The sequence below is a fragment of the Hipposideros armiger genome, unplaced genomic scaffold (genome assembly GCF_001890085.2).
Source record: "Hipposideros armiger isolate ML-2016 unplaced genomic scaffold, ASM189008v1 scaffold_539, whole genome shotgun sequence".
Classification (NCBI taxonomy): Eukaryota; Metazoa; Chordata; class Mammalia; order Chiroptera; family Hipposideridae; genus Hipposideros; species Hipposideros armiger.
Genome location: NW_017731889.1, coordinates 159,101 through 171,984, shown reverse-complemented (window position 1 = coordinate 171,984; position 12,884 = coordinate 159,101). Strand labels below are relative to the sequence as shown.

General features: G+C 41.7%; 1 protein-coding gene across 1 annotated transcript in view; it reads left to right on the top strand.

Moving 5' to 3' along the window:
• Nucleotides 1–12,884, top strand: part of FBP2 (fructose-bisphosphatase 2) — a 44,894-nt gene that overhangs the window by 10,022 nt on the left and 21,988 nt on the right. Inside the window, exons 2-3 of the mRNA XM_019668783.1 lie at nt 2,299–2,461; nt 4,617–4,709. Of these exons, the coding sequence (XP_019524328.1) occupies nt 2,299–2,461; nt 4,617–4,709 (256 nt within the window). The remainder of the gene's footprint in view (nt 1–2,298; nt 2,462–4,616; nt 4,710–12,884) is intronic.

Below are 12,884 nucleotides of genomic sequence, written 5' to 3'. Positions count from 1 at the left end.
CGGCAGGGACAGTCAGTGGGGATGGTCAGCCCAGAGGCTGAGCCCGCCCAGATGCTGTAAACCACTCTGCCTTGTCCTGGATTCCCACAGCTCTGCAGTTGCCAGTGCGGAAGGACTGTGCTTCTGCTCACACACTCCTCTTTCCAGTCCGCTTCGCGCCCGGCCTGAGGACTCTGCCTTAGCGGGGCTGGAGGTACAGGGAGCGAGCCAGGGAACTCTCCGATCTGCTCTCTGAGACCCCAAGTCTCAGCAGCCGCGGGTGCGGGCTGTGCCTCCACGCGCCTCGCCTCCCTCTTCCCCCACTCTCCGGGTCTGCCTTTAAGTACTCGGTGTGGGAGTCCCTTCACTGCTCAGCGTGCTTGGCAGAGGTTTGTTTGCTGCACTCCAGCTGCTCAAATTGCTGTGCTTTCCAGGGGAGAACTCAGGGAGCCCTCCTCACTACAGCCATCTTAACTAATCCAGGCCTCATTGTTAATGAGCTTCTGTTCTTTCTGGAAAGAAGGGTGTGGGTGGAGGTGGACACAGCAGGATGCCCAGTACCTGGAGGGAGGGTGAGAGGGCCTGTTGAGGGGTGGGTAAGGGTGACGTTGGTGGGGTGTTGGGGGGTTGTAAAGCACAGGACAGAGAAACTGTTTCTCAGCTCCATTCACCACAGGCCTTGGGCACCCTAGTTCTTCATTCTCCAGCAGCAGCCGCCTCAATAATCCACATTAAACAAGAGGTTGGGTTTGCAATCCCTTTAAACTCCAATGCAAAATAATCCAGTTTTATTGTTGTTGTTGTTTGTTTGCTTTTATTTTGAACCAGAAGCTACTCTCTTTGAGGCCAGGCTACCAGTATTGTTTTCCAAGGCAGCTGGCTCAGCACATCAAATCACAGCAGACATCAATTGATGTGGGGAGGGATGTGGAGAGGCTGTCAGTCAGGGAAGAGGGTGGGAAATGACTCGGACCCCTGAGGGTAAATCCGTGGTTCTCAACCCTAGCTACCTATTAGACCAGCTGAGGACGCCTTCAACAAATAAATGGCGTTAAAAAGGGAGAGGAAGAGAAATTAGTTTCCTGCCAAGCTTTCTTCATTATTCAGTGAACATGTATTGAGCGTCTCCTATGTCCCCAGACACTATGTCTCCAGATACAGTAGCTGCACTGCTTTCCTCAGTGAGCAGACAGTCCAGCAGGAAAGATATTTCTATGAACAGATTGTGAGCCATTGTGGATTGGATGGCAGGGGTGTGCCTGGTGTGTGAAGGGAACATGAAGAGGAACCAGAGAAGTTTCCAGAGGAGGTTAGGAGGGCCAGTAGGAAAAAGCTGATGGCGGTCGGGGAGGATTCCAATGGGGGAGCACCACAAGTGAAAGTGAAAAGGAAGAGCAGTTTGCTGGGTTCTGGTGACCACAGGACCTTTGTGGCTGTTGGAATGCAAAAGGCTTGGATGGAGTGATAGCCATGTGGTTCTTAGAGGGAAGAGTGTGGGGGAGGGGCAGCAAACTCAGGTCTGGTCATGAGGTAGGTGTGTTCCCTGTGGGTCTGGAGGCTGAGGCTGGCTGAGTGAGGGTGAGAGGGACAAGCAGCTTTGCCAGCATGGAAACAGGGCTTCCCAGTGGGGCCTGAAGTGTTCCCCTTCCACAGTGGGGACTTGGGAACTCTGGGTGGGTGAAAGTGATCTGAATCAGATTTTAGAAGGATCCTTTCCTTGAGGGTGGAAGATGGGAGACCTTTGCATATGAATAATCTAAAATAAAGACTCTAGATAGAGTTTATAGTAGTGCTCTTCCTAACATTGCTTGAAAAGGTAGTGAAGAACCAAATTAAATTATTTAAGCCTGTCCTCAAATTTCCTTCTTATTCAAGTAACACCAAGCTACAGCAGGGCAATTTTCAATTCACACCATCAGGCCACTATTGGAGGATAAATAACAAATGTTCAAATTTCAGGGCTGTAAAGTCATGGTCCTTTACTCTTTGGAGTCATTAATTATGGTACTGTTTGACTTTATAATTCTCCCTCTCTTTCTCTCTTTCTCTCTCTCTCTTCACCTCCCAGTGCCAAGGGCAGATTTATAATTTTGTAAAACTGAATTCTGGTCAGTGCATTGGGAGAACAAGGGACTAAGACAATATCCCTGAGATGTATAGGAAGCAAGGTTGAGAATCATCCCTGTGCGACATGACATACTTGGTCTGTGTTTATAATCTGGAGATATCGGGGCCATGAAGGGAAAGGAGGATACAGTGGTAATGTGGTAGTGTCTTAGTGTCTGATCATTCAGCATTCTTTGTTTTTGTTCTTCTTAGGTATGGAATTGCGGGAAGTGTGAACGTGACAGGGGATGAAGTGAAGAAACTGGACGTGTTATCCAATTCCCTGGTAATCAACATGCTCCAGTCTTCCTACAGCACCTGTGTCCTGGTCTCTGAAGAGAATAAGGATGCGATTATCACAGCCAAGGAGAAGAGGGTGCGTGCAGGAGCCCGGGTGCAGTTCCGCTCATCACCACTAGATGGTGATACTGAGTTGGGAAGATGGTTTCCTTGCTTTTGTTTCGTTTCTGGGGTTTTCCTGTGTTGCTTCATTTTTGTTTTCTGGAAACAATTGCATACTTCTTTAGTTGGAGGTCTATGCTGCCTAGTAAAAACGACTCCACAGTACGGCAGTGATTCATTTAGGAAATAAATTACAGTGATTTACCGAAATGCCTCAGTGGGTGGGGTTAATGGTTTTCACTTAATGTTCCCATAATAAGTGCTGGCATTTGAGGAGACTTGAAAATCATAAGGTTTAGTAAACAAGTAGAGTTTGCTGGGAGAGCCGCCGTACTACACAACCTCGTATTCCTCCCCTCCCCACTTCTATTCAACCCCACCCTCACCCCTGCATCCACACACTTCAAGGGGGTTGTGGTTTCAGCAGAGGTTTCTTCGTGTCTCACACACTGTCAGACTAATATAGAAAAGAAATTATGAAGATGGTACGTCCTCTTGCCTTAATATAATGGTAAACTTCGTTAGTGCAGAGCACGTCTGGGAGGGTCCATATTCACTATGGTTTTGTGAAGAGTTTATTAGACAGAGTTTTGCTGATGGCCAAAAAATTCAACCCATGTTCAGCTGTGATACAATAATATGAAATAAATGCTGGGACTACTGGCCCTTGATTTATACATTGGGTGTTTGGGGACAAAAATGCCATTTCTGTATGATTAGCTGGTAAGATGGAAAAGGTAAAGTAAAACCAAATTTATTAAGCACCTACTGTATGCCAGGGTGTGTGAAAAACACCTTACTCTTCTTGCCTTGGGTAATTTAGGCTAAATCACATCTATTATTTTCAACTTGCAATTTCTACTGATATGACCCTCAATTACCACTTCAATCTAATCTACCATTGTCTTTCCTGGTTGGCCTGAGCTACACCAGTCTTCATGCTAGTTCTTGAATACTCCACATCTGCTTTTATATCAGTTCCTGGAACACTTTCCAGCATATGCTAGATGCTCAGCAAATATCTGTTGAATGAATACATGAATGAATGAACGAGCTAAGTTGGATTATCCACAGGGAGAATGAGAAATTTCCAAGTTTAGGAATTATCCCACTTTTTGTGCCCTCTCCACTGACCCCTGCCCACCCCTGTTGAGCAAGGGTGGGGGGAAAGGAAATAAAGCTCAACTTAAGCTAGGTCATTACTCATTGGATAGTCAGGGAAAAGTAATTTTAGTGGCTGGAGAAGTGACTCCTATTTTATTTCATGTTTAATTAGCCAGGAGACTCTGGTCCCCATCATGAAGACTCTCAGAGGGCCTTACATAAAGGAAGCCTGTAAAAAGTAGCTGGTGACTTCTTCCCACAGAATGATGGCTGGAGCTGCCTGTGACAGCAGTGTGGGTGGGTGCAAGGGACATGATATTGCAAGACCCTACCTGCTCTGTCTTCTGGTTTTCACATCAGACAGGTGGGTTGGATGCAGCAAAATGCAAAAGACTATTTTTATTTTCCTGAGGTATCTGTCTATGCATACCAGCTATCTTAATAAGACAGACCCAGAGGCCCATTGCTCTGAAATTCTCTGAACTTTTTTTGGCACAAATGCTCCAAAATGAAAAAAAGCTGTCTTGGGAAAAGCTTAGAAAGAATTATCAATAAATTCATAACTGATCTTACTCTAGATGTGGGTGGAGTGAGTCCAGGTTTATCTTCAGTTTCTCTACCTCTTCCCTGCAAGTTGCCCATTTCAGACCAGGTTTTCTCTCACATCCTCAGCAGCTACAAGTCCCTGTGAGCCCAGGTAGGAGGGGAGGAAGGAGACAAAAGAGGCAGGAGGAGAGCTATTTGGAGGCAGTGGGACCTCCATTGCCCTGAATGGGTGTCAACTAATCTGTTATGGGAAGGTAAGCCCTGAGCTGTATACTCTGCATATATTCATATGCAGTGTACCAGCATTCATATATGCTGATATACTCTGCTATTCATAAGTAATTGCATTTTTTGATAAAGATATCCCTTTGCTCTAAATAACTTTTTGATATTGTGTCATCTGCTCCATATAGTCACTTACATAGACTGTGTTGATAGGAAGGTGATCTGATGGGTGGTTCTTCCCTCTGTGCATTCAGGGGAAATATGTGGTCTGCTTTGACCCACTGGATGGATCTTCCAACATCGACTGCCTGGCCTCCATTGGAACCATATTTGCCATCTACAGAAAGGTGAGTAGACAGTCTGATCTTTAATGCCTCTTTCCTCTGGTGGTTTCTGAAAGGATCCTGGGCTGGGAGTCATGTGTCTGGTGTTCTAACCTCTGTCCTCCCACTAAGCAGACAGGCCACTGTGGGCAAATCATGAACCTCACTCTGCCACGGGCTCCTCATTGGAGGAAGCAAATTGATAGTTTTCCCTGTGCCTTCTTCATGGCATTCGTGAGAGGGTAAAGTGAGAGGATAGATGGGGCCTTGTTTTGAAAACCCAGATATCAACACAAATGTCAGACAAGGTATTAGGTTCCAGGTAGCATCTGAAAACCCCTGTTTCTTCTTTATGTATCTCAAATCTGACTGCATTACTTATCTATCACATCTGTAACAATTTACCACACATTTAGAGCTTAAAACATCATCCACTGATGATCTTCCAGTTTTGTAGGTCAGAAGTCTGGCAAGTGTGACTGGGTTCTCTGCTCAGGGTCTCCTGAGGCCAAAACCTGGGTGTCAGCCAGCAGGGCCTCCTTTCTGAGAGGCTGGGGTATATGTGCTGAGGATTAGCTTCTGGGCTCATTTAGGTCATTGGCAGAGTTCAGTTCCATTCTGTCGTGGGATAGAGGTCCTTGTGTCTTGGCTGGCCAATGCTAGGGGTCATTCTCAGCTTCTAGAGGCTTCCTGGCTTGTAATTCTTGCATCCTCAAAGTCAGCAAAGGCAGGCAAGTCTTTCTCACACTTATCTGAGTCCCCTACTTTGCCTCATCTCCCTGCCTCCAGGCACAGAAAGTTCTCTGCTTTCAAGGTCTTATCTGATTAGATTTGGGCCAACTCAGATAATCCAAAATAATCTCCCCCTTTTAAATTGGTAATCCTAGCAAAATCCCTTTTCTCCTGTAATGCAACATAGTCACAGATTCCAGCGATTAGGATGTCTTTGGGGCCTTTCTACCTACGCCACATACCTAACAGCAGACAGGATCTTATGGGTTGCTTTTTTACCATCCAGAATCTTCATGCCAAAGCACATAATCTACACTCTACCTCAATTTGAGGACCAGTCCTTGCTCCAATTGGGATGGTTGGACCTTTGCCCTGGGGCTTTCAAACAGGAGGCCAAGGGCACTTGAAGTTCTTGAGGATTGCTCCCTTGGGTAACCTGCCCTCTAACTAGTTTTTGAAGCCCATTTCTCTGGCTCCCCAGCACACACTCTTTCCACTAAACTACTTATGATCAAACAAATGCAGGCTTCACTTATTTTCTATACTACCAATTTAGAACTAATTGCATAATGTTTGTATAATTAACTTTCCAGATGTGCCTGTCTTAGTGCTCCTAGATTATAAACTTGGGAGAGGCTTGGGTATACCTCATGTCACCTAATGTGCTGTCTGTACAGAGTGATAATCCAATGGATATTTCTGCTTGGCTGATAGTTGTCCAAAAAGGGGGGCAAGAATTTGATTTTCAGTGCAAAAACTAGCAGAAAAGTAACCTTACAGAATATGTGAATTAGCCTAAATGTTTTTTTTCTGAGAAGAAAAGCAAAGAACCGATGAGTTGTCTATTTCTTCTGTCTTGGAGAACAAAATAGAAGCTAAGCCAGCTTGGGCTAGAGGAAACCTCCGAGGATGTTGTTTTCCCACTTGGTGTTTTATTTTATTTTATTTTCCTTTTAAAGAGAGAAAAAGGGATTTTGTTAAAGGAGCAGGAGAGAATAACACAAGACACTTTCTCTGATACCTGAGAAAGCTAAAAACTAGATGATATTTCAAGTTTAAGCAAAAATGAGCTAGGTAAGTAAAGGAGCTTTGTTTTTCCTTTTGAGGTATAGCTTAGAGATAAAAATAAAGAGATAGTTGCTGTGATACTTATGAAAGTCTGGAAAAAGACAGTCAGTTGTATCTTTGAGGTGGTTAGTATTGGTGTTTTCATCATCGCTATTGCCCTTGACTCAGCCACTGCTCTACCCACCTGGAAGCACAGTGCTCCTGAGTCCTCACCTCAGCCCCAAGAGGCAGGTATACATGCTATACTATCACTTTTTTTTTTAAACTGGTGAGCAAATGGAAGCACAGAGAAGGTAGGTAACTAGACTAGAATCATCTGTCAGTACATTGCAGGATAGGGATTCAAATGGGCCTTCTAATTTTACCTTCATGACTCTTAATAACTCCTTCCTTCTCTCCCAGTTTTATTGAAATATAATTGGCATATAACATTGTACTAGTTTTAAGTGTACAATGTAATGATTTGATATATGTATAAATTGTGAAATGATCAACACGGTAAGTTTAGTTAATGTCTGTCACCTCACATAATTAAAATTTTTTTGTGTGCGGTGAGAATTTTTAAGATATACTCTCATAGTAACTTTCAAATATACAATACAGTATTATTAATTATAGTCACCATGCTATTCATTACATCCTCGGGACTTATTTATCTTATAATTGAAAGCTGGCACTTTTAGACCACCTTCACCCATTTCCCTCTCATTCCCCTGCCCCTTCCCTCTGGCAACCACTAATGTGTTCTCTGTTTCTGTGAGCTTTTTTTTCTTTTTTTTAAATTCTACATTTAAGTGAGAACATATAGTACTTGTCTTTCTCTGTCTGACTTATTTAACTTAACATAATGCCCATAAGGTCCATCCATGTTGCTGCAAATGTCAGGATTTTCTTCTTTTTTATGGTTGAATAATATTCTATAATATATGTACACCACTTTTTTTTTTTAATCTATTTATCCACTGACAGATGCTTAGGTTGTTTCTATGCCTTGGCTATTGTGAACAATGCTGCAATGAACATGGGAGTACAGATATCTCTTCAACATAGCATTTTCATTACCTTCAGACACAATTCCAAAAGTGGAATTGCTAGATCATATAATGATTCTATTTTAAAATTTTTGCAGAATTTCTATGCTGTTTCCATAATGGCTGTACCAATTTACATTCCCATCAGTGCACAAGGGTTCCCTTTTCTCCACATCCTCACCAATATTTGTTATTTCTTATTTATTTGGTGACATGCATTCTAACAGGTGTGAAGTGATATTTCATTGTAGTTTTGATTTACATTTCCCTGATAACTGGTGATTTTGAGTAACTTTTTTATGTACCTGTTGGCTTTTTGGCTTTTTGTATGTCCTCTATGGAAAAATGTCTTCTCCCCATTCAGTTCTTCTCCCCATTTAAAAAATCAGATTGTTAGTTTGTTTGTTATTGAGTTCTATGAGTACTTTATGTATTCTGAATGTTAATTCCTTATCCTATGCACAATTTGAAAATATTTTCTCCCATTCTGTAGGTTGCCTTTTCATTTTGTAGGTGGTCTTAATAGCTTTTTAAGGCCAACTGGTTTAAAAACAAAGAGGAATAACGGGGGAAGCTGTGCATGTGAGGGGGCAGGGGACATATGGGAGACTTCTGTATCTTCCTCTCAATTTTTTTGTTACCCTAAAACTCCTCTAAAAATGCAGTATTTAAAACAAAAAACAGAAATATTATTATACATAATATGGGATATTCACACTTTAATTTAGATGATTTGGAACACAGAGATTTTTTTTCTTAAAATTAAGTAAAGCACAGGCTTTGAAGGCTAATCCAAATAACCATAGTTTCTCTCTGATACTATTCTAAAGAAGGGGAGCAAATTTGAGAAACTAATAAACCACTTTTAAAATAGAAATGATGGAAACAAGAAATGAAGAGAAAATATTGTGATGCTTCAGCAATGTCTAGTAAGGACAGCTCACTTTAAAGACCTCATGGGGCTGTCACAGCATCTTAGAAACTTGTTAGAACCAAAATAATGCCCATTCCCAACCAGGACTTCTGGGATTCTCTGATAGTTTCAGGATAGCCAGAGAACCATCAAAGTTATCTTCTTCTCTTTATCTCTAAGAAGTAATGATAAACACCAAATAGGATGTCCTATACTGTTTTCAGCCCACTGCTATGTGATTTTCCTTTTCCTTGAAGTTGACATTTTCCATTTCCAACAAAGTCATGAATTAGAGAAAGTGAAAACTCTCTTGCTACAAAACATTCAGAACTGCTGGATAGAATATATCATCCAGGTCTTTAAATGTACAGCTGAGCTCATTGAAATAAACAAGCAATAAACACAAAGTAAGAGGGAGGATCCAGAATCACAAGATCACTTAAACCAGAGTGCTAAGCAGAAGTACTGATCCTGGAGTTGTCTAGCGGGGAAGAGTGGGCCTTGTTGGTATGAATAATCTAAGGGTATAGGTTTTAACACCTTTACACGGTCAGAAGACCTCCTTCCCCCATTATTACACTTAAGTATACCTCCCCCAAACTCTATTCTTTTATTGACTTCAGGGTAGATAGACCAATGGAACACAAAAGGGAGCCTTGAAATAAACCCACATATGTATGGCCACGTGACTTATGAAAAGACAGCACTGATTCAATTTGTATAGGATAATATTTTCTTTGTTTTTTTGTGTGTGACTTTATTTATTTATTTTTTATTATTAGTTTCAGGTGTACAGAACAATGCAATAGTTATCCTTTTCACCCCTCACAAAGTAACAACCCCCCTACCCCATCCACTGCCCTCCCACCCCCAATGTCATACTTATCTATTACAATTCCATTGACTCCATTCCCACTCTACTCCACATCCTGTGACTATATGTATATATAATTATAGTTGACATACAATATTATTCAACATCAGCTTCAGAAATACAGTGTGGTGGTCAGGCCTTTACACTGTTTATGCAGTGGTCTCCCTGACAAGACATGAGTCCAACTGGCCCCCTAAAAAATATTTACAACATTATTGATTATATTCCCCAGACTGTCTTTTCTAAGTATAGGATAATATTTTCAATAAATGATGCTGGGCCAACCGGATATCTGTATGAGAAAAAATGAACTTGATCCTTACCTCACATCACACACAATGATTAATTAAAGAAAGATCAGAGACTTAATTGTGAAAAGTAAAGCTGTAAAGCTCTTAGAAAAAAACACAGGAGAATATCTTCATGCCTTTAGGAAAGGTAAAGTTTTCTTAAACAGGACACAAAAGGCAATAACCATGAAATAAAAGGCTAATAAGCTGGACTTCATTAAAATTAAGAACTTTTGTTCATCAAAAAACAAGATTAACAAAGTGAAAAGGCAACCACAGAGTGGTAAAAAATGTTTTCAATACATATATCCAACAAAGGACTCATATGCAGAATAAATGAAGAACTCTTATAATTCAATAAAAAAAATACTGTCAATCAAATTTCCAGTCAAGATGGTAGAATAGGTAAACACTGTGCTTGCCTCCTCTCATGACCCCATCAAAATTACAACTAAATCACAGAGCAGCCATCATTGAGAATTGCCTGAAATCTAGCTGAACAGAAGTCCTACAACTAAGGACATACAGAGAAAGTCACCTCAGGAATGGTAGAAGGGGCAGAGACGTGGAATGGGCTGGTACCACACCCACATGAGGCAGTTAAAAATCAGGAGGGATATCTTGGCTCCAGAGGTCCCGCTGGAAGAGCAAGGTGTCCCAGCCCCACACTAGGTTCCTCCAGCCCAGGGTTCCAGTGCCAGGGAAAGACGTTCCCACACTTATGGCTGTGAAAACAGGTGGCAATTGTGACTGAGTGAAATGTAAGGTGGCTGGAGTCCCAGGCACTACACTTAAAGGGACTGTGCACAGACTTACTCGCTGACAGGCTCACTCACTCTGAACTCCAGCACAGGGGCAGCAGCTTGAAAGGCACCAGGGACCTACATGGAGAAATGGAGTTGTCTGGCTTTTGGGTGAGGGCTGGAGGAGCAGCTTTCTCCCAGACAGAAGTACCTGTAGAATCCATTATTTCTTTATTAAGCCCTTGCTCTTCCTGCGTGCAGATGCAGGTGGCCACCATATATTTGGGTCTTGATCAAACTGGTTAATAGTGTCCACTCTGTCCTGGTGATCACCTGAGACCCTGCCCCACCCAACTTGCCGGCACAATCAAGGAGCTTCCAGTGGCTTTTCCATACAAATGATCTGTGTTGGCCCATGCTTCAAACTTTCCTAAAATCTTTCAAAGTTTCACAAAGTCCTAAATAAGCAACATCTGGCCTTGACATGCCCTGTACCTCTTGCTAAGCACCCCCAAGCCTAGCACTAGTGGCAGCCGGCCTTGGTTCATGGCTTGGCCTCTTGAGGGACCTCTGAGCCCGTTGTGAGTGGTGGCCAACTGTAGATTGCTTTGAGGCTAATGTCAGGTGGCTCCAGCAAGGCAGAGACTGTGGTTAAACCTGGCCTGCAGTGGATCCCCTCCCAGGAGGCCGTGGGGTTGGCAGGTCCAGTGGCTAGCTTTGGACTGGGTTGGCACATCACCCAGCCACCTCCAAGGACGACATACCCAAAAGGCAGACTAGGCAGGCACCAGAGCCCTGCAAAAGTGAATCCTACTCTATAGGGTTAACCCCTAAACAACAGCTCCTCCACTGTAGTCATGGCCAGTCCTCACAGCTAATCAGCCCAAGGGTCAATCCCTCCCATTGATGTACAAACACAATCAAGGCTCAGCTACAAGAACAGGGCACAAACAACCAGACAAGGGACACATATGGAACACCCAGCTCAGGGACCAGGAAGACTGTGCCACTGAGCCCCACAGGACACCTACTACATAAGGCCTGGAGACATAGCAGTCCTATCTAGTACACAGAAACAAATACAGGGAGGCAGCCAAAATGGGGGGACAAAGAACATGTTTCTAATGAAAGAACAGAACAAAGTTCCAGAAAAAGAACTAAATAAAATGGAGAAAAGCAGTCTAATAGATGCAGAGTTCCAAACACTGGTTATAAGGATATGCTCAATGATCTCAGGAATAACTTCTACAAAGAGATAAGAAACATAAAAATGGAAATAGAAAACATAAAAAGAACAAAGCAGAAATAAAGAATACAATAACTGAAATAAAAAATACATTAGAGGGAATCAACAATAGATTAGATGGAGCAGAGGACTGAATCAGCAATTCAGAAATTAAGATAACAGAAAACATCCAATCAGAACAGCAAAAATATTTTAGAAAACGAAGATAGTTTAAGGGGCTTCTGGGACAATATCAAATGTACCAACACTTGCATCATAGGGTTACAGAGGAGAAGAGAGAGAGAGAGAGTAAGGAATTGAAAAACTATTTGAAAAAATAATGACAGAAAACTTCCCTAATCTGGTGAAGGCAATAGACATACAAGTCCAGAAAGTGCAGAGTCTCAAACAAGATGAACCCAAAGAGGCCCACACCAAGACACATCATAATTAAAATGCCAAAAATTAAAGACAAAGAGAATCTTAAAAGTAGCAAGAGAAAAGCAGTTAGTTACTTACAAGAGAGCTCCCATAAGACTGTCAGCTGATTTCTCAATAGGAACTTTGCAGGCCAGAAAGCATTGGCATGAAATATTCAAAATGATGAAAAGTAAAAATGTATAACCAAGATTACTGTACCCAGCAAAGCTATCATTTAGAATCAAAAACAGATAAAGAACTTCCCAGACAAGAAAAAGCTAAAGGAGTTCCTCACCACCAAACCAGTATTACAAAAAATGTTAGAGGGACTTCTTTAAAAAGAATAAAAAGATAAAAAATATGAATAATAAAATGGCAATAACTATATATCTATCAATAATTACTTTAAATGTAAATAGATTAAATGTTCCAATCAAAACAAAGGGTGGCTGAATGGATAAGAAAACAAGACCCTTACATATGCTGCCTACAAGAGACTCACTTCAGATTGATAGATATACACAGACTGAAAGTAAAGCGACAGAAAAAGATATTTAATGAAAATGGAAACAAACACACACACAAAAAGCTGGGGTAACAATATGTACACAAGACAAAATAGACTTTAAAATAAAGGCTATAACAAGAGGCAAAGAAGGACCCAGTAATTCCACTTCTGGATATTTATCCAAAGAAACCCAAAACACTACTTTGAAAGGACCTGGGCATCCATATGTTAATTGAAACATTACTTACACTAGTTAAGATATGGAGGCAACCTGGGTGTCCATCAATGGATAAATGGATAAAGAAGATGTACATATATGCAATAGAATATTACTTGGCCATAAAAAAGCATAAAATCTTACCATTTGCAACAACATGGATGGACCTAGAGAGTAT